At 43.7% G+C, this 26,901-nt stretch overlaps 1 protein-coding gene across 1 annotated transcript in view; it reads left to right on the top strand.

The window, feature by feature from the left end:
• LOC122551802 (protein Wnt-6-like) overlaps window positions 1-26,901 on the top strand; it is a 105,038-nt gene that overhangs the window by 23,115 nt on the left and 55,022 nt on the right. Inside the window, exon 2 of the mRNA XM_043694272.1 lies at window positions 21,185-21,405. Within this exon, the coding sequence (XP_043550207.1) occupies window positions 21,185-21,405 (221 nt within the window). The remainder of the gene's footprint in view (window positions 1-21,184; window positions 21,406-26,901) is intronic.

Below are 26,901 nucleotides of genomic sequence, written 5' to 3'. Positions count from 1 at the left end.
GGCCTTGGATGGAGGTGAGGGAGGTGGTGTGGGCACAGGTTTTACAGTTCCTGCGGTGGCAGGGGAAAGTGCCAGGATGGGAGGGTGGGTGGTAGGGGGGCGTGGACCTGACCAGGTAGTCACGGAGGGAACGGTCTTTGCGGAAGGCGGAGAGTGGTGGGGAGGGAAATATATCCCTGGTGGTGGTGTCTGTTTGGAGGTGGCGGAAATGTCGGCAGATGATTTGCGAAGGTTGGTAGGGTGGAAGGTGGGCACCAGGGGCGTTCTGTCCTTGTTGCGGTTGGTGGGGTTGGGTCTGAGGGCGGAGGTGCGGGATGTGGATGAGATGCGTTGGAGGGCATCTTTAACCACGTGGGAAGGGAAATTGTAGGAGGCCATCTGGTGTGTTCTGTGGTGGAACTGGTCCTCCTGGGAGCAGATGAGGTGGAGGAATTGGGAATACGGGATGGCATTTTTGCAGGAGGTAGGGTGGGAAGAGGTGTAATCCAGGTAGCTGTTGGAGTCAGTGGGTTTGTTAAAAATGTCGTTGTCAAGTCGGTTGTCATTAATGGAGATGGAGAGGTCCAGGAAGGGGAGGGAGGTGTCAGAGATGGTCCAGGTAAATTTAAGGTCAGGGTGGAATGTGTTGGTGAAGTTGATGAATTGCTCAACCTCCTCGCGAGGTGGCGCCAATGCAGTCATCAATGTAGCGGAGGAAGAGGTGGGGAGTGGTGCCGGTGCAATTACGGAAGATCGACTGTTCTACGTAGCCAACAAAGAGACAGGCATAGCTGGGGCCCATACGTATGCCCATGGCTACCCCTTTGGTCTGGAGGAAGTGGGAGGATTCGAAGCAGAAATTACCAGGGAGTTATTGAGGGACTGGTCTTCACAGAAAGTGGATGGGTTGGGGAGGGAAATATATCCCTGATGGTGGGGTCCATTCGTAGGTTATGAAAATGGCGAAGGATGATGCAATATATCTGGAGGTTGGTGGGGTGGAAGACGAGGACCAGGAGAGTTCTGTCCTTGCTGCGGTTGGAGGGGTGGATTTGAAGGCGGAGGTGCAGGATGTGGATGAGATGCACTGGAGGGCATCATCAACCATGTGGGAGGGGTAATTAGAGTATTTGAAGAAGGAGGCCATCTGGTGTCCTGTGGTGGAACTGGTCCTTCTGGGAGCAAATGCGGCAGAGGCAGTGGAATTGGGAAAACGGGATAGCATTTTGAAGGAGACAGGGTGGCAGGAGATGTAATCCAAAATTGTGTTGACTATCCCTAATCAAATTATTCCTTTCAAGATGACTATAAATCTTATCTCTTCTCACCTTTTCAACACCTTACTCACAACCGAAGTAAGGCTCACTGGCCTCTAATTACTGGGATTGTCCTGATTCACCTTCTTAAACAAGGGAACAACATTTGCTACTCCTGTTGACAATGATAACATAAAAATCAAAGCCAAAGGCTCTGCAATCTCCTCCCTGGCTTCCCAGAGAATCCAAGGATTAATCCATCTGGCCCAAGGATAGAACATAGAACATTACAACACAGTACAGGCCCTTCGGCCCTTGATGTTGCACCGACCAGTCACAATCTGAAGCCCATCTAACCTACACTATTCAATGTACATCCATATGTTTGTCCAATGCCGACTTGAATGCACTTAAAGTTGGCGAATCTACTACCGTTGCAGGCAAAGCATTCCATACCATTACTACTCTCGGAGTAAAAGAAACTACTTCTGACATCTGTCCTATATCTATCACCCCTCAATTTAAAGCTATGCCCCCTCGTGCTCGCCGTCTCCATACTTGGAAAAAGGCTCTCCCTGTCCACCCTATCTAACCCTCTGATTATTTTATATGTTTCTATTAAGTCACCTCTCAACCTTCTTCTCTCTAATGAAAACAGCCTCAAGTCCCTCAGCCTTTCCTCGTAAGACCTCTCCTCCATACCAGGCAACATCCTAGTAAATCTCCTCTGCACCCTTTCCAAGCAAAGACCTTATCTATTTTTGGATTTTTAAAATTGCTAAAACCTCTTCTTTGTCAACTGCAATCCCATCTAATCCTGTAGCCTGTATCTCCATATTCTCACTAACGTTGCCCTTTTCCAATGTGAATAATGATGAAAAGTATTCATTAATCACTTCTCCTATGTCCTCAGATTCCACACACAACTTCTCACTACTGTCTTTGATTGGCCCTAATTTTGTTCTAGTCATTCTTTTATTCCTGATATACCTATAGAAGGCCTTAGGATTTTCCTTGATCCTATTGGCAACAACTTCTCATATCCCCTCCTGGCTCTTCTTAGCTCTCTCTTTAGATCTTTCCTGGCTAACTTATAAATCTCAAGACCTCGAACTGAGCCTTCACACTTCATCCTCTCATAAGCCTTCTTCTTTCTCTTGACAAGAGCTTTAACTTCTTTACTAACCCATGGTTCCCTCTCTTGACAACTACCTCCCTACCTGATTGGTATATACTTATCAAGGGCCCATAGTAATTGTTCCCTGAATAAGCTCCACAGTTCAAGTGTGTCCAACCCTGCAGTTTCCTTACTCATCCTATGCATCCTAAATCTTGCCTAATCACATCATAATTGCCTATTCCCCAGTTATACCTCTTTCCCTGCGGTATGTATCTATCCTTGCCCATTGCTATTGTAAACATAACCCAATTGTGGTCACTATCGCCAAAGTGCTCACCTACCTCCAAATCTAACACCTGGCTGGGTTCATTCCCCAGTACTAAATCCAATATGTCATCGCCCCCTGTTGATCTGTCTACATACTGTGTCAGAAAACCCTCCTGCACACATTGAACAAAAACTGATCCATCTAAACAACTTGAACTATAGTATTCCCGGTCAATATTGGGGAAGTTAAGGTCCTCTATAACAACTACCCTGTTACTCTCGGTCCTATTGAGAATCATCTTTGCTATCCTTTCCTTGGCATCGCTAGAACAATTCGCAGGCCTATAGAAAACTCCCAACAGGGTGGCCTCTCCTTTCCAGTTTCTAACCACAGCCCAAACGACCTCAGTGGATGAGTTCTCAAACATTATCTCAGCTGCTGTAATATTACCCTTGATTAACAATACTACCCTCCCCCCACTCCCCTTATACCATCTTCTCTGTTCTTACTGAAGCATCTAAATCCCGGAATCTGCAACAACCATTCCTGTCCCCCTTCTAGCCATGTCTCTGAAATGGCCACGATATTGAAATCCCAGGTACCAACCCATGCTGCAAGTTCACCCACCGTATTCTGGATGCTCCTGGCATTGAAGTACACACATTTCAAACCAACATCCTGATTACTGGTGCCCTCTCGCGACCTTGTAAACCTATCCCTGACCTCACTACGCTCCACCTCCTGTGGACGATTAGCAAATTCCCCCCCCCCCCCTCAGGATATTGGTACCCCTCTGGTTCAGGTGAAGACCATCCTGTTTGTTGAGGTCCCACCTACCCCAGAAAGAGCCCCAGTTATCCAAGAATCCAAGACCCTCCCTGTTCCTCGCTTTGCTAGCACGTGGTATGGCCAACAAACCAGAGATAACAACTCTGTTTGTTCTCGCTCTAAGCTTCCACCCTAGCTCCCTGAATTTCTGCCTTAAATCCCCACCTTTCTTCTTACCTATGTCGTTGGTGCCTATGTGGGTCACGACTTGGGGCTGCTCCCCCTCGCCCTCAAAGATCCCGAATACAAGATCAGAGACATCGTGAACCCTGGCACCTGGGAGGCAACACATCAGCTGTGAGTTTCTCTTGTTCCCACAAAACCTCCTATCTGTTCCCTAACAATGAAGTCCCCAGTGACTAAAGCTCTGCTCCTCTTCCCCCTTCCCCTCTGAGCAGCAGGGACAGACTCTGCGCCAGAGACCTGTGCCCCAATGCTTACCCCTGGTAAGTCATCCCCCACAACAGTATCCAAAACAGTATGCTTGTTGTTGAGCCCAGCTCTTCATCTGTTTCTTTCTTCTTTCTTTAACTCTGTCCACACTGTACTATTTATGTCCAGTGAGAAGCAGCTCTTTGACATCATTGCAAGGTTGGTCTAGGATCCTAAAACCATACTGCAGCATCTCTACGTATGAAATAGGAGCAGGAGAAGGACATTCAGCCCTTCAATACTGCCCTAACATTCAACAAGATAGTTGTTGATCTTCCCCAGGCTTCCACTCCTGTTTTATACATACGCATCATAGCCCTCAACTCCTGTTTTATACATACCCATCATAGCCCTCAACTCCTGAATATTTAAAAAAAAACTCTGCTGCCTCATCTTTAAAAAGTTTTTTAGTGATCTAGCCTCAACAACTCTCTGAGGTAAAAGAGCTACAGAATTCACTACCTTTTGAGAGAAGGAATTATTGTGCATCACAGTTTTAAATGAATGACTCTTTATCCTGTGACATATCTCCTAGGTTGAGATTCCCTCGCGAGAAGATGAATGTTTCAATAAGGTCACCCCTTACTCTAATGAAAGAGACATAAACTGTTTAGCCATTCCTGATAAGATAATTCCTTCATCCCAGGAATCATTGCTATGGAACTACCTCCTTTCCTTAAGTACAGGGAACAAAACTGTACACAATACTCCACATGTAGCCTCATCAACACCCTATACAATTGTACCAAGACTTCCCTATTTTTTAATCTCCAAGAAATTCCAATTGCCTTGATAGTTACTCACTTGTTAAATTCAATCTAAGTATGTATGGCTTCTTGGTAATTGCATCAAATTTGAGAAGGCTTGGAGATTTGAGTGATGTGCCAACAGACAATAACACAGTATTCTTTCTGAAAACTATGGTTAATTCAAATTAGCATTCCAATTTTTGCAAGTTTTCAATATTTTCAAAATGTCATGTAAATTTTTTGGGGATAAAGTGAGCTTTATCATCTTAAATACCTTTCTTAAAAATCTTTCTGACCGTAAATCTACTGAACCCACTTTCTTAACTCTAATTTAGTAATCTGAAACCTTCCTAGTCTGAAATTTAAATAATCTCAAATCCACTTAATCCCAAATCTTTCAAATCCCAAATCGAACAAGATCCAAACTTTCCTAATCTCAAACTTTCTAATCCCAAAAGTGCTCAATCTCAAGTCCCTTGATCTCAACCTGGTGTTGCAAAACAAACCAAAACTTGACCCTCCCGTCCCAAATTTGCTGAAAGTCCCCCCCCCCCACTACAGAATAAACCCCAGAAAACTCAGCAACTCTCACAGCTTCTGTGGGGAAAGAATCCAGGGAGTTGGTGCCATAATGGTTATGTAATTTCCAATGGCCAAAGGTAATGTTGAGGCATAGGTTCAAATTTCACCACCGCAGCAGTGTATTTAATGTAAAGCTAGTCTTAATAATTATTGTTTAAAAAAAATACCTGCGGCTTGGCTCATTCCCTTCAGTGTTGAGATGGAGGTACAGGTGGACAAGGTCAGAAGTCACACGAAACCAGTTTACAGTGCAACAGGTTCATTTGAAAATCACAAGCCAGAGGAAATGGTGGATGTGGGTGCAGTCACAACATTTGGACAGGTAAATGAATAGGAAAGGTTTAGAGGGATATGGGGCCAAAAGCAAGCAAGTGGGGCCAGTTTAATTTGGGAAACTTGCTGGTCATGGACAACTTGGACCGAAGGGTCTGTTTCTGTGTTATGTGGCTCTATAACTCTATGACCCCTCATGATTTTAAACACCTCTATCAGATCACTTCTCAATCTTCTTTTTCCAAATGTTCTCACCATCCCCAATTTATCTTCACAACTGAAGCTCCTTATCAATGGAACCATTCTTGCGTATTTTTTATGCACTCGCTCTAATCCTTTCATATCCTTCTTAAACCCTTGTTGGCACAATGCTCCAACTGAGGCCAAACTATCTTATGAATGCTCATAACTACTTTGTTTTTGTGGTGTATGTGTCTCTTAGTAGCAATTATAACAATAACAATGAAAGTGTGAAGTGTAAATGATGATGATCCCCCCCATGCTTTCTTCTGAAACCAGGACATTAGCAAATGATAAGTATGGGGGGCACGGTGGCTCAGTAGTTAGCACTGCTGCCTCACAGTGCCAGGGATCCAGGTTCGATTCCAGCTTTGGGTGACTGTTTGAGTGGAGTTTGCACATTCTCCTCATGTCTGTATGGGATTACTCCCTCAGTCCATTGGTGTGCAGGTTAGGGGATGTTTTGGCTATGCTAAATTGCCCCATAGTGTTCATGGATGTGGAGACTTATTGGATTAACTATGGTAAATGTGGAGTTCCGGGGATAGGGTGGGAGGGTCGGTGTAGACTTGATGGGATGAATGGTCTTTATCTGCACTGTAGGGACTCTATGATCCTGTAGGAAATTGCAGAGTGAAGAAGGCTGCAAATTAGTTGGATAAGGAGATGGAGAGAGGAATTTTTAAAGGCACAGTCTCTATCTCTCCAGATACTGTTGCTGCTGTGACTAAAGCTCTGCTCCTCTTCCCCCTTCCCCTCTGAGCAGCAGCCCTTCAATACTGCCCTAACATTCAACAAGATAGTTGTTGATCTTCCCCAGGCTTCCACTCCTGTTTTATACATACGCATCATAGCCCTCAACTCCTGTTTTATACATACCCATCATAGCCCTCAACTCCTGAATATTTAAAAAAAAACTCTGCTGCCTCATCTTTAAAAAGTTTTTTAGTGATCTAGCCTCAACAACTCTCTGAGGTAAAAGAGCTACAGAATTCACTACCTTTTGAGAATTATCCATTATCCACTTTGAGGCTGTTGCAAGTTAAAAAGCAAATCATTCTTGCAAGTATCAATGATAATGTATTTATTCACAGGAAGTGGGTGTTGCTGGCTGGGCCAGCAATTACTGCCCACCTGTAGTTGCCCTGGAGAAGATCAGATTCTCCTTGCTGGATAAGACCTTCATACAAATGTGCTCTTTTATATTTTTCATGGGATGTGGACATTGCCCATCCCTGAGTGGTTAGCTGGACTATGTCAGAGAGTGGTTAGAAGTCACTCACGTTGCCGTGTGTCTGGTCGCATGTAGGCCAGCAGACTTCCTTCCCCCAAAGGGATAGTGAACCAGATGAGTTTTCATGGTAATCAATAATAGCTTTTAGGTGCCAGCTTTAGCAACCAGGTTCACATTTAACCTACGGTCGTGGGATTGGAACCCACGTACCAAGAGTATTAATGCAACAGGATTATTAGAAGCATCTGGTGAGGCGATGGCCTAGTGGTATTATCGCTAGATTATTAATTCAAAAACTCAATTAATATTCTGGGGACCTGGGTTTGAATAACACCACAGCAGATGGTAGAAATTAAATTTCATGAAGAAGAATTAAGAATCAACTGATGTAAGCATTGTCGATTGTCAGAAAAAACAACCCACTTGGCGTTCCTAATGTTTTTCAGGGAAGGAATCGGTCATCCTCACCCAGTCTGACCTACATGTGACTCCAGGCACACAGCAATGTGGTTGACTTTCAGCTGCCCTCTGAAATGGCCTAGCAAGCCAGTCAGTTCAAGCGCAGCTAGGGATGAGTAATAATTGCTGGTCAGCCAGCGATCCCCATGTCCCAGATACAAAACATTACTAGCCCAATGATATTACTACTGTACCATCATCACCTTCCCAACAGCTTACTGCAGCGTTTCAAAGAAAAAAGAACAAAGAAAATTACAGCACAGGAACTGGCCCTTCGGCCCTCCAAGCCTGGGCTGATCCAAATCCTTCATCTAAACCTGTTGCCTATTTTCTAAGGATCTGTATCCCTGTGCTGTCTGTCCATTCATATATCTGTCCAGATATATCTTAAGTGACGCTATGGTGCTGGCCTCTACCACCTCCACTGGCAATGCATTCCAGGCACCCACCACCCTCTGCATAAAGAACCTTCTATGCATATCTCCCTTAAACCTTTCCCCTCTTATGTTGAACTCGTGAGTCGAGAGTGTGGTGCTGGAGAAGCACAGCAGGTCAGGCAGCATTTGAGGAACAGATACTGCTCCTCAGATTCTGCCTGACCTGCTGTGCTTCTTCAGCACCACACTCCTGAACTCGTGACCCTAGTAATTGAATCCCCCACTCTGGGAAAGTTTTAGAGGGCTGTGGAAAGTCAATTGCATTGCTATGAAGTCTGGAGTCACATATAGTCCCAGTCTAGTTAAGGATGGCATATTAGCTTCCCTCAAGGGCATTAGAGAACCAGGAGAGGCTTTTAACAACAATCCAAAAGCTTCATGGCTACTTTTCCTGACACCAGCATCTTTTTTCTTTTTTTTTAATAGAAGATAGATAAATACAGCGCAGTACAGGCCCTTTGGCCCTCGATGTTGCGCCGATCCAAGCCCACCTAACCTACACTAGCCCACTATCCTCCATATGCCTATCTTATTTCCACATTTGCGAAAAGATTTATTTCGACTTCTTGAACAAACGCAATGGGATTCAAACTCAGTTGTTGTCTGGATTATTAACCTTCAAGCCCATTCTGTATCCAGGAATAAATTTCATCTGTTTGCTGGTGGTAAATCAGGAAGCAACATCAGCCGTGAGAAAAAGTTGGCAGAAGAATTGGAACAGTTTGAGGAAGTTTCTAAAAGCTGGGAGTTGTTGTTTAACATGTAGGAGTACAATCATGTCACTTGGAAAAGGGAGGCAGAAATGTGACTCCAAAATAATTGGGAACAGATGAAGAAAGTGTACAGAAGAGTGGTCTTGAGGTTTTAATGAATCATGATATTCATTGACAGTGAAATCTTAATCTGAAGAGTATTTAGATCAAAGAAATGGTTAAAATCCTGAAGTACTTCGAGAGAGTAAATAAAAAGGAGCTGTTTGCAGTAAATGGAGAGTTGATAATTGGAAGACACATGTTTGAGGTGAGCCTGAAATGAATTAGCATTCTTGTGATTGGTGGTTGTAATTTTTCAAAAATCATTGGATTCTGGAGAAGTACCAGAAGATTTGGAAAACTGCCAATGTGCCACCACCCCTAAAGGGAGGGAGGCAGGCAAAAATCAGGTAACTGTAGGCCAGTTAGCCGAACATCTATTGTTGGAAAAGTATTGGAAACAATTATTAAGGAAGTGACAGCAGAACATTTAGAAAATCATAATCTAATCAAGCAGAGTCAGCAAGGCCTCATGAAATGGAAAACATGTCAGACCGATTTATTTGTGTCTTTTGAGGAAGTCTCAACCAGAATGGATAGAGGGGAACCGGTAGATGTGTTGTCCTTGGACTTCCAGAAGGTATTTGAGAAGATACCTCATAAAAGATAAGTAAGAAAATAAGAGCCCACGCTGTTGAGAGTAGTGTATTGGCCTGGACAGAGAATTGGCTCATGATCAGCAAGCCGGGCTAAGGGGTTATTTTTCAGATTGGTGGCCCTTGACTAGTGGGGTTCCACAGCTACCAGTGCTGGGACCGCAACTGTTTACAATAAATACTAATAACTTGGAGGAAGGAAGTGAATGTACTGGAGTCAAATGGGCAGACAGTACAAAAACAGGTGGAATGGCAGGTGGTGAGAAGGATGCAAACAGTTTGCAGAGAGATATTGATAGGTTAAGTAAGTGGGCAAAACGTTGGCAAGTGGAGTACAACGTGGGAAAATGTGAAGTTGTTCATCTTGGAAGGGGGAACAAAATTTTTTTTTAAATGGAGAAAAACTGCAGAAAGCTGCAACACAAAGGGACTTGTGTGGGACTTGTACACGAAACGTGGAAAGCGAGCACACGGGGCAGTAGGTAATCAGGAAGGCTCATGGAATGCTGGTCCTAATTTGAAGGGGTTGGGGTATAAGAGGAGGGAAATCTTACTGCAACTGTACAAGGTGCTGGGAGACCACATCAGGAGCACTGGGAGCAGCTTTGGTCCCTTGTTGAAAGAAACATATCATTTTATTGGACACAGTTCAGAGATGATCCTGGGTATGGAGGGATTGTCTTATGAGCAAAGGCTAAGCATATTTGGACTCCGCCCATAGGAGTTTAGAAGAATGAGAGGTAATCTCATTGAAACATAGAGGATTCTTAAAGGGCTTAACTTGTAAAATTCTTAAAGGGCATGGTAGAGTTTAGGACCAGATGGCATAGCCTCAGAATATAGTGATGCTAATTTAAAACTAAAACAAGGGTGGCACGGTGGCTCAGTGGTTAGCACTGCTGCCTCACAGCATCAGGATCCCAGGTTCAATTCCAACCTCGGGTGACTATCTGTGTGGAGTTTGCACATTCTCCCCATGTCTTCCCGGGTTTCCTCCCACAGTCCAAAGATGTGCAGGTCAGGTGAATTAGCCATACTAAATTGTCCATCGTGTTAGGTGCATTAGTCAGAGGGAAATGGGTCTGGATGAGTTACTCTTTGGAGGGTCAGTGTGGACTGGTTGGGCCGAAGGGCCTGTTTCCACACTGTAGGGAATCTAATCTATTCACGAGGAGAAATGTCTTCTCTCAGAGGATGGTGAGTCTTTGGAACTCCTTGCCACAGGGAGTAGTGGGGTAGAGTCATTGTGTATATTTAAGGCTGAGATAGGGAGATTCTTGAACAGTTGGAGAATTAAGAGTTATGGGGAAAGGGCAGGAAGGTGGATGTGAGGAGTGCTGGATCAGCCATGGTCCTACTGAATGGTGGAACAGACTCAAAGGGCCGAATGGCCTCTTTTGTTCCTATTTCTTATGGTCTTATGGATTGGTAAAAGTACCAGAGTTGACACAAGGAAAAACTAATTCATGCAACTAGTGTTTAGAATTTGCATGGAACCTTGAAGGAGATAAAACTACAGGGTTATAGAGAAAGAGATGGAGTGGGTCAGTCTAACTGGTGATGGTCTGAATGGACTTCTGCTGGGCTATTCAATAACAGCTTCTGGATTAGTGGTACTGGAAGAGCACAGCAGTTCAGGCAGCATCCGAGGAGCAGTAAAATCGACGTTTCGGGCAAAATCCCTTCATCAGGAATAAGGGGCTTTTGCCCGAAACGTCGATTTTACTGCTCATCGGATGCTGCCTGACCTGCTGTGCTCTTCCAGCACCACTAACCCAGAATCTGGTTCCCAGCATCTGCAGTCATTGTTTTTACCTATTCAATAACAGCAGCTATTGTATGGAAATTGGCCAGTTATTGTTGTTCAATTACAGGTTCCTATTCTCATTCTGTTTACTACTTTCCCGACATGACTTGAGTCAAGGTTCTAGACTCTGGAGTAACCTTGCAACGATGGCACAAGACTGTTGCTCACTGAGCATAAATAGCACTGTATGGGTGGAGTCAAGAGAGGGAGCATGAAACAGATGGAGAGCTGGTGTGGAAGCCTCAACACTAGTCATGTGAAAGTTAAAAGAATGTGCAGAGCAGTATGTGGAGTAGATTGACTAGCATTGGGTGGCAGAGTTTATGGAACAGTCTTTAAATAGTGTAACTGTATAATTAGAACCTGATGCATCATTTTTGATTTGATTTGATTTATTATTATCACATGTACCTAGGTACTGTGAAAAGTTTTGTTTTGTGTGAAGGACAGGCAGATCATACCACACAAAGTGCAACAAGGTAGTAGAACAGAGTAAGGAACGCAATATTACAGCTGAAGAGAAGGTGCACAGAGACCGAGATCAACATTAAATTTAAAATTTGAGAGCTCCATTCAAAAATCTAATGACAGCAGGGAAGAAGCTGTTCTTGAATCTATTTGTGCGTGTACACAAACTTTTATATCTTCTGCCCTATGGAGGAGGGTGGAAGAGAGTATACCTGGGGTGGGAGAGGTCTTTGATGATGTTGGTTGCTTTCCCAAGGCAACGGAGTCAATGGAAGAAAGGCTGGTTTGTGTGATGGACTGGGCTGTGTTTGTGGCCAGTCTTTCTATGGTGCATCTATAAAATTAATATCAGTACCATGTTTTGTAATATGTAGCTTTGTAATAAACAGTATAATGAAGAAGTCCAAGCTTGAAGAAAGTTTTTTGACCCTGCCTTCTCCTCCGTTGGTGTGTCTTGAACCCAAGCTTATGGGTGTGGGCCTGATGCCATGCAGTAGAAGTTAATCCTGATTTCTCTCCACAGATGCTGCCAGACCTGCTGGGTTTTTCCAATAATCTCTGTGTTTGTTTATGATTTAAAGCATCCACAGTTTTTTCGGTTTTTAAAAGTGAATCCTTTCCATTTCAGTCCGTCATCGAGTCCATTTTTAAGTGATGCTTTTGTATTTGCCATAAGGACACTTGGAAAATCATTGAAATTTCTATTAATGACTTGAACCCTTTCCTGCCTGATTCACCAGCCAGTAGAAACAACCTTTCATTATTAAAGTCTTTCTCAACGTTTGGAGGCTTCAGTTAGATTTCCCTTTGGGCTTCTCAATAGAATTGTTATTTTAAATTAAGCCTTGATACTCCAGTTCTCTTTTTGAAGATAATTCTGTCATATTGTGGGGATTCTTCAAACTCCCCTTTACAAATCTCTAACAGGCTTCTTGCAACAGGCCACATGCATTTATGGAAATGTACAGGAAGGACCTGCCGTGGAGAGGACAGTCGTGTTTGGTCCTGCTTTCTGTCTGGAACCCTGTAAGTTTCTCCACAAGTACCTGTCCAACCCACTTGTAAAATTATTCATGGAATCACCTTCCACTGTGCTTTCAGCTATAACTTCTCAGACTGTGACAACTGTCAGATTGTAAAAACAAATATTTCTCCTTATCTCCTTGCTGGATCTTTTGCTGAAGATTTTGAATCTGGTTATTGACCCTTTTGCCAGGGGGTATAATTTATTTTCTTTCGCTATTGAAACCTCTCATCATCTTGGGAAGCTCGGTTAAGTCAGCTTTTAACCTTTCCATTTGCAAGGAGAGCAGTCAGAACTTTCTTCAACTTTCTTCATAAATGAACCCCTTGAAACTTGGTAAATCTCCTCGGTGCCCTTTCTCAGGCCTTTATGCCTTTTTTTTCCAAATGTTGTGCCCCAAATTGTTTGAAATACTCCCAAGTGAATTTTCGAGTCTGTTGTTTTTTTTTTAAAGAGGTCTAGCAGAGACTCTCTGCTTTTAAATGCTGACCCTCTATTTTCAGACATGTGGATAGTAAAATGGGTATCGTTGAGAGGTAGGGGCGAAGAAGGACCTTATGCGTGGAAGTGGGAGACACAATAACGTCAGAACTAGAAGCAGGAGTAGGCCAATCAGCTACTCCGCCATTTAATATGATCATGGCTGATCTCATCTTGGCCTCAACTCTGTTCTCCATAACCCTTCAACCCATTACTAATTAAAAATCTATTTCCTCCTTATATTTATTCAGTGTCCCAGCATCTACCTGCTCAGGTGTACTGATTTTCACTTTGAGAAAGATAATTCCTCCTCATCATTCCCCTGTGGGGTTAAATGAATATTTTGCATGTGGCTTTAGCAAGGAAGGGAATGCCTGCACAGTTTTTCTTTTGATTCACCTTAGGTCAGCCCAACATTTGACAAGTCCATCCCTAATTGACCTTGAATTGAGTGTCTTTCTGGGTCACCTTGGACTGTTGTTAATTGTCAACCACATTGCTGTGGGTCTGGAGTCACATGTAGACCAGACTGGGTAAGGAAGGCAGATGCCTTTCCCCTAAGGACATTAATGAATTAGATGCGTCTTTGCACTGATCAGTGATGGTCACCAGTTCTCAAATCAGTTTCAATCCTGCTCCTGCTTTGGTGGAATTGGAACCCAGAAGATCAGCCTTAGCCTCTGGGTTGCTAGTTTGGAGGGGGTGATTGGTTCAATAGGCCAGACAGCTGGTCTGTAATGTAGAGTAACACCAACATCAGGGATTTAATTCCTACACCAGCTGAAGTTCCCATGAAAGACTCTCCTCAACCTCTCCGCTCACCTGAAGTGTGGTGACCTTCAAGGTTAAACCATCACCAGTCGTCCTCTTGCTCATAGAACATAGAACAGTACAGTACAGTGCAGGCTCTTTGGCCCTCGATGTTGTGCCAGCCTTTTATCCTACTCTAAGATCAAATAACTGAGCAGGTCTGTGGTCTGATAAGACGATGGTGACTTTGTCTTGATTAGTTCGATGATGTTACCACGACAACATCACCCTCCCAAAGGTCCTGCCTGTAGATCTGGTCATCCCACTCCAGAAAAGATATTATTAAACTAGAAAGAGTGCAGAAAAGATTTACTAGGGTGTTACTTGGACTGGAAAAACACAGAAGGCCAGGCAGCATCCGAGGAGCAGGAGAATCGACGTTTCGGGCATAAGCCCTTCTTCAGGAATGCCCGAAACGTCAATTCTCCTGCTCCTCGGATGCTGCCTAGCCTGCTGTGTTTTTCCAGCACCACACTTTTCAACTCTGGTCTCCAGCATCTGCAGTCTTCACTTTCTCCCTGTTACCTGGACTGGGAGATTTGAATTATAGGGAGAGGTTGGATAGGCTAGGTGCCCCATCACACTTCACTTCGACTCTGATGAAGAGTCATCTAGACTCAAAACATAGCCTGCTGTCTCCATAGATGCTGCCTGACCCGCTGTGATCTCCGGCATTTTCTGTTTTCAGTACAGATTCCAGTATCTGCATTAATTTGCTCCAACTTGGTTAGGCTGGGACGTCGTCCCCTGGAGCATAGGAGATCGAGAGGTGGCCTTATAAAGGTCTATAAAATCATGAGAGGTTTAGATGAGGTAGATACCCAATAGCTTTTCCCCGGGGTGGGGCAGTACAAAACTAGAGGGCATATGTTAAAGGTGAGAGGGGAGAGATAGAAAAGGGTCCAGAAGGACAACTGTTTCACCCAGAGGGTAGTGAGTGTCCGGAATGGGATGCCAGAGGTAATGGTGGAAGCGAGTACAATTCTGTCATTTAAGAAACATTCATACAGGTACATAGATGGGATAGGTATGGAGAGATATGGACCAAACGCAGGGAAATGGGATTAGATTGATTGTGAAAACTGGACAGCATGGGCAGGTTAGACAGAAGGCCCGTTCCCATGCAGTAGACTTCTATAAGTCTATGTGTCTATCATAGTGAAACAGAGGGAGTTTAGATACGTGAAAGATTTAGATTGATAAGGAGGAAGTATTGTGGACAAGTTCTCTCTAAGTTGCATGTATGTCCCCATCCTGAGGGTCCGTACCTGCCAACCAGTGTGTCAACACCATTCTCAATGTTGATTGGAAATTTTGGAAATCACTGTCAAGCATGAACCTTCTGGATCCACTTTAAAGAAAACTAAATTCGAGGGAGCGTGGATTACCGAGGATGTCAGATAAAACACCAAGCCCAAATCAAATACATCCACGGGGATAGAGTAAAGTGAGAGTAGAAGTTATGGAGGCGCTGCCAGTAATAGTCTCAGGAGGAGGGGTGGTGCTAGTGGACGAGCAAATTGCAAATGTTACACCTTTATTCCAAGAGGGATGTAGAGAGTACCTCAACAACAGATGGTCAGTCAGCTTAACCTCAGTGGTGGGGAAGCGTTTAGACACAATGATTCAGGATAAAGTTAAGTCACTTGGGCAAATATGGGTTCATTATGGAAAACCCAGATTTGTTAAGGTCAAATTATGTTCAATTAACTTGTTGAAGTATATTGAAGAGCAGGTTGGTGAGGGCAATGTTTTAAATGTGGTGTACGAGACAATAGGCTTATGATCAAAGTTAATGTTTACGGAGTAAAAAGGACAGTGGCAACATGAAGACTGAATGGACTGAGAGACAGGAAGCAGAGAGTAATGGCAAACACGTCGTTTCAACTAGAGGGAGGACATTAGAATTCCCTTGCTGTGTATCCTATATTCCAATGTACGAAATCTGGAACTCCATTTGGCTTTCAAAAGTGTTTTTCTAATGCAATTCTGTTTTTTAACAATCAATATATCCACACATTAACCCACTGGAGAGTTACTTACTCTAGTTCAATGCAATTCTGGAGATATTTTTTAATGATCTCCTGCCCATGACTGCCTCTGGCTGTAAAACAGCCTTTACAGCCCCATTTACAGCAGTTGTATTCCTAATAAATTAAAGAGTTCAAAGGAACAGGGAAAAAAAGTCACAATGTTTTCTTTACAGTCTGAATGGTTTTCCTCTTGGTCTTTGATGCTTTGGGAGAGTGACTTCCATTTGAGAGACTTCCTGGTGGTTCTGAAGGGTGAAGATCCCAAAGCAGAGTATGTTAGGCTCTTGTGATGCAGTGGTAGTTTCCCTACTTCTGGGCAGGTGGCCTGGAGGCTCTAAATGAACCTGTGAGGAGGTTGATAAGAAGATGTTGCTATAAAGATGTATCATTATTTCAATATCCTCTGAAGTGTGTTTTTGTTTTTGCTGCTGTTTACCTATTATTTACTTATCTATGTTATTTAACTCTGTGATCTGCCTGTATTGCTCTCAAGACAAAGCTTTTCACTGTGCCTCGGTACACGTGACAATAAATTCAATTCAATTCAAGTGGCCTATTTTGCCTAGTCTCTACCAGTTGTTCCCAGGACCTGGAATTCTGCAGGGGACGTGGTGTACTGATAACTGGAATGATGGTAGCTTATTAGCACAATCACAGAACTAGAAGCCTCTGGGAACACAGGGTCCAACCCCACGCTGGTGGAATTAGACTTTGGTGAATAACAAGAGAATTCTGGAATCTAGAGGTTCTCTCAGTCATGGTGACCATGCTAACTACCCTCTGCAATGTTCGAGCAAGGCACTCAGCTTAAGGGCAGTTAGGGATGGACCATTCTTGCTAATAATGCCTATGTTGCATGGAAATGTTAGAAATGAAACTGGAAAGAGTGGGGGGTGGGTTTTCCCATTGTTTGGTTGGTAACTCTCCTTCCTTTGAGCCAAGTGGGGCATGAAAGCATGGAAACATGGAAAATAGATCTAGAAATGTGCCATGCTTACTGGACATGCTTACGGGACATCCTTAATCATAAGGATTTAAAATATTAATAGGCAGACATGTATTACATAAGAACCAGCACAGAAGAGCTAGGAGCAGGAGTAGGCCATTCAGCTCCTTGAGCCTGCTCCATCATTCAATACGATCATGACTAATCTCATCTCGGCCTCAACTCCACTTTCCTGCCTGCTCTCCATAACCATTCAGCCCATCACCAGTTTCAAATCTGTATATCTCCTCATTAAATTTATTCAATGTCCCAGCATTTACCACACTCTGGGAGAATGAATTCCACAGATTCACAACCCTTTGACAGAAGCAATTCTTCCTCATCTCTCTTTTGAATTTGCCAATTACTTTGTCTAAAACTATGACCTCTCAATCTATATTGCTGCAGAAAAGCTAACATCCTCTCTAAGTCCACTTTGTCCAATCCCTTCTGCATCTGATATATCTCAGTTAGATGTCCTTCCATCTTTCTAACTCTCGTCAGTGTATGCCTAAACTGCTCAAACTCTCCTCCAAAGACAAGCCTTCCATCTCTGGAATCAATCTAGTGAACCTCTTGTGCACAGCCTCCAATGCAATTACATCCTCCAGAATTGTACGTAATACTCCAGTGAAAGACTGAGATAAGGAGGAATTTCTTCAGCCAGAGGGCTGTGGAGGCCAAGTCATTGAGTGTATTTAAGACAGGGATGGGTAGGTTCTTGATTAGTAAGGGGATCAAGGGTTATGGGGAGAATGGGGTTGAGAAACATATCAACCATGATTGAAAGGTGGAATAGACTCAATGGGCCAAATGGTCTAACTCTGCTCTGATATCTTATGGGGTCACCAATGCTTTCTACAATTGTGACAATATTTCCCTACTCTTACATATGCTCCTATGTATGTGCACATGACAAACATCCGTGTTTATATGGAAATGTGTGGACATACATACAACCATCTGATGAAGGAGCAGCGCTCCGAAAGATAGTGCATCCAATTAAACCTATTGGACTATAATCTGGTGTTGTGCGATTTTTAACTTTGTACATAATACCCTTTCACCTCTTTGTTCTGTAGCTCCCTATGAGGACTGGGATGCGCTAGGGAACTCATTCCTGACTGATTAATGCCTGGGCATTACTGAAGTGCACCAATGCATCATGGCAACTGGGTTATGCATTTCACAGGGGAAGAAATGAGCAGTACCTCTCACACCAATCCCTGACACACCTCCCCCTCCAGTTTACTGTCAGACAGAGATTTTCCCTGTGTGTTGGTAAAGGGAGTTCAAGCATGGTCAGAGAATCCGGCAGAGCTTGCCTGTGCCTATGCCTTTTTGCAGAGCTGTTAAAGATTCCATGGGGGCACACTGGGGATTAATCTTTGATTTAAAACAGAGCTGTTGATCATGTGGCTGCATGTTTGATATTTGTGTGTGTGGATGTGTGTGCACGCATTTTGTACTTAAATGAGGCTCATACTAGTCCAACAGGCGGCAAATGTTTTTCCAGGTTATAGTCCCAGCATCTCAAGATGGTGAGAGATGTGGTGAAACACATCTAATACCAAATCAACAGCAGAAAAAACAGGCCATTTGGTCCATCTGGTTGCTGCCAGCATTCATGCTCCAGGTGAATTGAATTGACTTTATTGTCGCATGTACCGAGGCACAGTGAAAAGCTTTTCTTGCTAGCAATACAGGCAGATCACAGAGTGAAGTGGCATTGATAAGTAAATAATAGGTAAACAGTGGCAAAAACAAAAACACAGGTACAGGCGAATGTTAAGAGTTTGAGAGTCCATTCAGTATTCTAACTACAGTAGGGTAGAAACTGTTTTGAAACCGGCTGGTGCCTGTGTTCAGGCTTCTGTACCTTCTCCCTGATGGTAGAAGTTGTAGAAAAACATAGCCAGGGTGGGATGGATCTTTGAGAATGCTGGCGGCCTTTCCTTGACAGTGGGCCTGGTAGATGGATTCTATAGATGGGAGGTTGGCCTTTGTGATTGTCCGGGCCGCGTTCACCACTCTCTGTAACCGTCTCCAATCTCAAATGGTACAGTTGCCATACCAGGTAGTGATACATCCAGACAAAATGCTCTCGATGGCGCACCTATAAATGTTGGCAAGGGTATTCGCCGTCATGCCAAATTTCCTCAGCTGCCTGAGGAAGAAGAGACATTGTTGGGCCTTTGTAACCAGTGCGTCCACATGAAGAGTCCAAGAAAGCTTATTGTGGATGACCACTCCCAGGAGCTTGACACTCTCCACTCGTCCAACCTCTGTGCTGTTAATGTGTAAGGGGGTATGAGTAACATCCCGCCGAAAATCAATAATGAGTTCCTTGGTTTTGCCGGCATTGAGAGTTAGGTTGTTCTCAGTGCACCATTTTTCCAGTCTTCAACCTTCCATCTTTAGTCTGTTTCGTTACCATCTGAGATTCGACCGACTATGGTGGTGTCATTAGTGAACTTGTAAATAGCATTAATCTGGTATTTGGCGACACAGTCATGGGTATACAGTGAGTCCAGTAGGGGGGTGAATACGCACCCTTGGGTGGCTCCAGTGTTGAATGTTAATGAAGATGAAAAATTGTCCTCAATCTTCATTGATTGTGGCCTGTGGATCAGGAAACTGAGGATCCAGTTGCGGAGAGTGGGGCTTAGTCCAAGATCACTATGTTTAGTAATCAGTCTCAAGGGGACAATAGTGTTGAAGGCTGAACTATAATCAATGAGTAGGATTCTTACATAGCTGTTCTTGGTGTCAAGGTGTTCTAGGGAGGAGTGAAGGGCAAGTGATATGGCTTCTGACATGGTCTGATAGGCAACTTGGAGTGGGTCAAGAGTAGTGGGGAGGCTAGAGTTGATTAATGCCATGACCAGCCTTTCAAAGTTCTCCCAACCATGATAAACAGAAACATAACCATAACATGACATTTAGAAATGTATAGGATTCTTAAAGAACTTGACAGGATAAATGCTGAAAGGTTATTTCCCCTCATGGGAGAGTCTAGTACAAGAGGGCATAGTTTCAGAATAAAGGGAAACTAGTTTAAGACTGAAATGAGAAGGAATTTCTTCTTTTTTTAGAATCCCTACTGTATGGAAACAGGTCCTTCAGCCCAACAGGTCCACACTGATCGTCCGAAGAGTAACCCACCCAGACCCATTCCCCTACTCTATATTTGCATCTGACTAATGCACTTAACCTACACGTCCCTGAACACTTTGGGCAATTTAGCATTGCCAGTCACCTAACCTGCACACTTAACCTGCACACTTAACCCTTCTCTCAGAGGTTTGTGAGTCTTGGAACTCCTTGCCACAGAGAGCTGTGGGGGCAGAGTCCTTGTGTACATTTAAGGCTGAAATAGAGAGATTTTTGATCACTTCAGGAATCAAGGATTACGAGGAAAGTGGACTTGAGGAATGTTAGATCAGCCATGATCCTACTGAATGGCTTGAGGGGCCAAATGGCCTACTCCTGTTCCTGTTCTATGGTCTGACCAGTTTATCATACTCCTCCATGCTTTCTCTCTTGTGTTTATCTGGCTCCCCTTAAATGCAGGTTTTCCCCTCAACTGCCCCTTGTATTCCACCTCCTGACCTTCCTGGTTAAAAACATTTCTCCTGACCTCCTTATTGGATTTACTAGTGACCATTGTGTATTTATAATGTTATGGCTGTGGTCACTTTTCAAGAGGGAATGCGTTTAGTCAAACTCACCATTTTCCAGCACCTTATTGGGTCTTGTCTTAGCTCTGTCTTTTCCGGAGGAAACAGTTACTCTCTGTACAGTCACTGCCAGTGGTTCAAACTATTCTATACTTGTGAATCTTCTTCAGGGAGGCAATGGCCTATTGCATACTATCGCTGGCCTGTTAATCTAGACACCCAGGCAATGTTCTGGGGACCTGGGTTTGAATCCTGCCACAACAGATGTTGGAAGGTGAATTCAATATAAATCCAGAATTAAGAATCCAATGATGACCGTGAACCCATTGTTAGTAAAAGCCCAAATGGTTCACTTAATTCCTTTAGGGAAGGAAATTGCCTTCCTTAAATGGTCTGGCCTACATGTGACTCCAGACCCACAGCAATGTGGTTGATTCCTAACTGCCCACTGAGATAATTAGGGATGGGCAATAAATGCTGACCTAGCCAGCGACAAACTCCTCTCATGAATGAATAAAATAAAAAGTTCTCCCCACTTTTGATAAAAGTGAAGTCGCCTTGATGAGGGATCAACATTTGAGGTCAAAATTGTGTTGATTTTTAAAAAAGAACCACTTCTGTTTCGGCTGCAGGGCAGTGGGAAGTCCCCTGGTGATGGACCCAAACAGTATCTGCCGGAAAACCAAGCGGCTGGCGGGGAAGCAGGCTCAGCTGTGTCAGACTGAGCCGGAGATCGTGAGTGAGGTGGCGAAAGGAGCCAGGCTGGGGGTGCGGGAGTGCCAGTTCCAGTTTCGAAACCGAAGGTGGAACTGTACCATCCACAACAAGTACTTCCGGAAAATCCTGCAGCAAGGTATGAGCTAAATCGGATCATGTGCGGCTGGTTCTGCTATACCGCGTGTCTCTTCAACGCGAATTGACTTTGACGCAATTGAAGAATTTAGATGATTTGTAGAATGTGAATTTTCCTTACCCTTATTGGCTATAACACGATTCTGGTCTCACTGATTTAAGCGACGATCCTATTATGCAATTTTCTTATAACGTGAGATAACACGGAAGCAGAATTATCGCATTATATCAGAATCATCTATATCAGGTTCTCAAGCAGGAGTGACATGGAGTGATCAAAGGGCACATTTGCTTTAATGCTCACAGTTTAATCTAATGACAGTAATTTCTTCTATACAGTGATAGTCATGTTCCTGTGCGCCCCCACGCTATACAAGAATCGCTTGACAACATTTAAAGTGTTGGTGTTGCAATCGCGCTTTAACCAACACATTTTAAAAGTTCATGCTTTAGAAACAGCGTCCCTATTTGTCAATCGTGTTACAACGAATTTACGTTGATGAAACAAGCACTATAGCAGAACAACCTGTACATGAACTGTTCTCTGAAGGGGTTACTGTTTCAGTGCTACCTATTGAAGCTGCACTCTGAGCTGCTCAAACACACATTGCATCAACCTCAAATCACACGATGACAGATGCCCTGATTAACATTTCAAACCCAAACCCCCCTCCATCCTGCCCATATCCATCCCCCCCCCCCCCCCCCACCACTCAGTAATTAAGCCCTCTCAAATGAGCTCCCATCCATTTCCCAAAGGAATAATTTGTTGGGGTTGTCACATGGGCCACTGGATCATTTCCAGGGCTTGAAGTTGCCTAGGATCTGGACAAATGGTCACAAGCTTGGTCTAGGAATATTGACGGGCATTGAAGAGTGTGCTAGGATGCCATGTGGGTAATCAGGTGTGAAGTTGGAATGCGTTGGTGTGTTTCAGCTCTGGCTAAAGCCAGCAGCTGGTGAGGATCTGTCCCAGAAGGTGATGCAAACATTAGGTGACATCGCAGGTCTACAGCAAATGAAACCTCAACTATGAGGAGGGCTGTCAACCATCTTCATAATCCCACTTCCGAAGGTGGAAAGGAAAATATCATAGTTTTCCCAACTGGTTGCAAGCCAGAGATGTGGACACTTGCTTGTACCACTGTGCTATTTCACCCTATACTACATCACCCAAACTGCTTTTCATGCCTGGATGAGTGCAACTCCAACAGCATTCAAGAATCTCAACACCATTTAGAGCAAAGCAGCCCGCTTGATTGGCATTACATCTACCCGCTACAATATTCACTCCCTCCACCACTGATGCTCACTGGCAGCAGTGTGTACCATCTGCAAAGTGCACCGCAGAAATTCACCAAGGCTCCTCAGACAAACTTCCCAAACCCACGACCACTTCCATCTCGAAGGACGATCGCAGCAGATACATTGGAGCCCCACCCCCTGCATGTTCCCCTCCAAACCGCTAACCATCCTGACGTGGAAACAGATCGCCCATTCCTTCACTGTTGCCAGGTCAAAATCCCGGAACCCCTTCATTAACAGAACTGTGGGTGTCTCCATAACACATGGATTGCAGCTGTTCAAGAAGCTGAAGGGCAATATTCCCCCTTCTCCAGGACAATAAATACTGATCTGGCTAGTGATACCAACATGCCATGATTGAATGACACTAAAGACGTGGACTTGACATGATTGTCAATATCACTCAGTATGAGTCTAAGAGGTAGGAGCAGGAGTAGGGAGATTTGCCCTGCTGTGTTTGGTCCTTTGCCATTCAACAAGGCCTTGATTGAATTTTTACCTCATCTGGATCTTGACCAGATGGGCCAATGGGCTGAGAAGTGGCAGATGGAGTTTAATTCAGATAAATGCGAGGTGCTGCATTTTGGGAAAGCAAATCTTAGCAGGACTTATACACTTAACAGTAAGGTCCTAGGGAGTGTTGTTGAACAAAGAGACCTTGGAGTGCAGGTTCATAGCTCCTTGAAAGTGGAGCCGCAGGTAGATAGGATAGTGAAGAAGGCGTTTGGTATGCTATCTTTCATTGGTCAGAGTATTGAGTACAGGAGTTGGGAGGTCATGTCACGGCTGTACAGGCCATTGGTTAGGCCACTGATGGAATATTGTGTGCAATTCTGGTCTCCTTTCTTTCGGAAAGATGGTGTGAAACTTGAAAGGGTTCAGACAAAATTTACAAGGATGTTGCCAGGGTTGGAGGATTTGAGCTATAGGGAGAGGCTGAACAGGCTGGGGCAGTTTTCCTGGGAGCGTCAGAGGCTGAGGGCTGACCTTATAGAGGTTTACAAAATTATGAGGGGCATGGATAGGATAAATAGACAAAATCTTTTCCCTGGGAGTCCAGAACAAGAGAGCATAGGTTTAGGGTGAGAGCGGCAAGATATAAAAGAGACCTAACGTGCAATTTGTTTCACACAGAGGATGGTGCGTGTATGGAATGAGCAGCCAACGGAAGTGGTGGAGGCTGGTACAATTGCAACATTTAAAAGGCATTTGGATGGGTATATGAATAGGAAGGGTTTGGAGGGATATGGGCCATGTGCTGGCAGGTGGGACTAGATTGGGTTGGGATATCTGGTCGGCATGGACGGGTTGGACCGAAAGGTCTTTTTCCATGCTGTACATCTCTATGACACTATGACTGTACCATCCCAATCCAATCCCAAACTCCATAGTTTGCATTGTATCCCCAACTGTCTCAAAATCTATCTTGAATGCACTCAACATTACAGCATCTACAATGCACCAGGTGAGAAAATTCCATAAAGCCACATGCTTTTGAATGAAGAACTTTCTCCTCATCTCTGAGCTTAATAGCCAGTCCCTTATTCTGAGGCTATGATACTGTTTTCTAGACTCCCCCACCCCAGCTATGGAAGCGTCCTCCCACTGTTTACACTATTCAATTCCTTTAAACAAAATGTAAGTTTCAATCAAATCACATCTTGTTCACTTAATCCCAGGGAATAGTGTTAGGCTGGTTGGCAAAAAAATAAATCACATGGGGTTGGGGATAAAATACTGGCATAAATTAAGGATTGGCTGACAGACAGACAAGAAAGCAGAGTTGGAGTAAATGGGTCATTCCCATGCTATGCTGGGATCAGGACTTGCCCACCAGCTGTTCCCAATATATATCAATGATTTGGATGAGGGGCCCAAATGTAATATTTCCAAATTTGTGGATGATAAAACGCTGAGTGAGCATGTGTGCATTGAAGAAGATGTAAATTGCCTTCAGGGGGATTTGGACAGGCTTTAGTGAGTGGGCAAAAACATGGCAGATGGAATATAATTTGGAGAAATTGAAGTTATGCACTTTAGGAAGAGGAACAGATGTGCAAATTATTTCTTAAATGGTAAGAGGTTGGAAAGTCTAGATGTACAAAGGAACTTAGGTGTGTTTGTCGGTAAGACGCTGATTTGCAGGTTCAGAAAGCTATTAGGAAGGCTAATGGAATGGTAACCTTTATCACAAGGATTTATGTACAGGAATAGTAAAATCTTGCTTCAATTGTATAGAAGCTTGGTTGGACTGCACGCGGTTAGACTATGAAGCTTGGTTGAACTGCATGTGGAGTACAGTGTTCAGCTTGGGTTTCTTTATCTAAGGAAAGGTATTATTGCCAGAGTGGGTGCAACAAATGCTCACCAGACTGTTGCTGGGAAGGCAGGGCTGTCCTGTGAAGAGACATTAGTTAAACTTGCCCTGTGCTCTCGAGAGGTGAAGGTTTGGAGGTGACCGCATTGAAACTTACAAAATATTTAAAGGGATAGACAGGATGGGTGCAGGGTAAGATATTTCCCCTGGTTGGGAAGTCTACAATCAGAGGGCTCAATTTAAAAATAAGAGGGATGCCATTTATGACTGGGAAATTGTTTTACTCAGAGTGTTGTGTAAATCTTTGGAATTCTGAAACTCAGAGGGCTGTGAGACCTCAGTCTTTGAGTGTACTTAATGCAGAAAATGATAAATTTCTGTTTACCAGTGGTCTAAAGGGTAATGGGAGTGATGAGGTTAAAGGCATCAAAGTCAAGGAAGGGCTCTGAGGAAGGGTCGCTGGACCCACAATATTAACTCTGATATCTCTCCACAGATGCTGCCAGACCTGCTGAGCTTTTCCAGCAATTTCTCGTTTTGTTTCTGATTTCAGCATCCACAGTTCTTTCAGTTTTAAAGGCATCAAATATTCAACCAATCTTGATTATATTGAATAGTGGGCCAGGTTCAGTGGACTATTCCTGTTCTTATGTTCCTTTGATTCCTGTCGATGTTACTACTGGACAAACCATATCCCAGGGTGAAATCTAGCTTGATAAGTCTTGTTTCTTGCTTCATTTGATGTACTTCTCCTGGGACATAAGCACACAAGACTGCAAATTTGCTTTATCAATAAAGCAGAAGTTTATTACACAAAAGATGTAAAAATGAAAACGAAATGATACAAACCAAGCATCTAAGTATCACACAGTTTGAAAACATTCAAAATACACAACAAAGAAATAAAATCCCATCTTCTCTCCAACACCATCACCTTCAAATTAACAGAAGTCCAGAGAGATTTTCCTTTCTTATCAAATCTGTAACTCTACCTTAGCTGCCTCTTCTCAGATCCTGGTTGCGTGAATGTAAAGTCATTTCACTGGAATACTCACACATCTGAGAGCTCAAACTTTCTCAGTCTTTTAGCAATCTACAGCATTCTAACCAAACACTTCTGGTCTTGATATTTTCACAACTGAAACCTTTACACAGTGTTAACTTATTCCCTTAACTGCTGCAAACAATCTCCTTTTCTAGGAGAAACTATAATTGCATATGCATTCGGTCAGGCCTCCTTTCAACTGCCCAAAAGCTTTTGAACTAAATTAAATAAAAATATTGGAAAAGAATCAGCAGGTCTGGCAGCATCTGTGGAGAGAAGACAGAGTTAATGTTTTGAGCCCAGTGGCCCTTCTTCAGTTCAACCCAACATAATTTAGGGCGGCACGGTGGCACAGTGGTTAGCACTGCTGCCTCACAGCACCAGAGACCCGGGTTCAATTCCCGCCTCAGGCGACTGACTGTGTGGAGTTTGCACGTTCTCCCCGTGTCTGCGTGGGTTTCCTCCGGGTGCTCCGGTTTCCTCCCACAGTCCAAAGATGTGCAGGTTAGGTGAATTGGCCACGCTAAATTGCCCGTAGTGTAGGTAAGGGGTAAATGTAGGGGTAGGGGTAGGGGTATGGGTGGGTTGCGCTTCGGCGGTGTGGATTTGTTGGGCCAAAGGACCTGTTTCCACACTGTAAGTAATCTAATCTAATCTGTAAGTAATCTAATCTAATTACAGCAAAATGGGTTTACATGGTTAGTTCTCACTAAAAAAAAACAGACACAATGATTTAGAGTGGAGATTTCCTTCCCTTGGAGGACATTGGTAAATCAAAGATAATTGACAGTGGCTACATGGGTGTCATTAGGCTGGACTTTATCAAAGTA

Source organism: Chiloscyllium plagiosum, chromosome 7 (assembly GCF_004010195.1).
Source record: "Chiloscyllium plagiosum isolate BGI_BamShark_2017 chromosome 7, ASM401019v2, whole genome shotgun sequence".
Classification (NCBI taxonomy): Eukaryota; Metazoa; Chordata; class Chondrichthyes; order Orectolobiformes; family Hemiscylliidae; genus Chiloscyllium; species Chiloscyllium plagiosum.
Note: the sequence above shows the minus strand (reverse complement) of the source record. Positions and strands in the feature narration are given on the sequence as shown.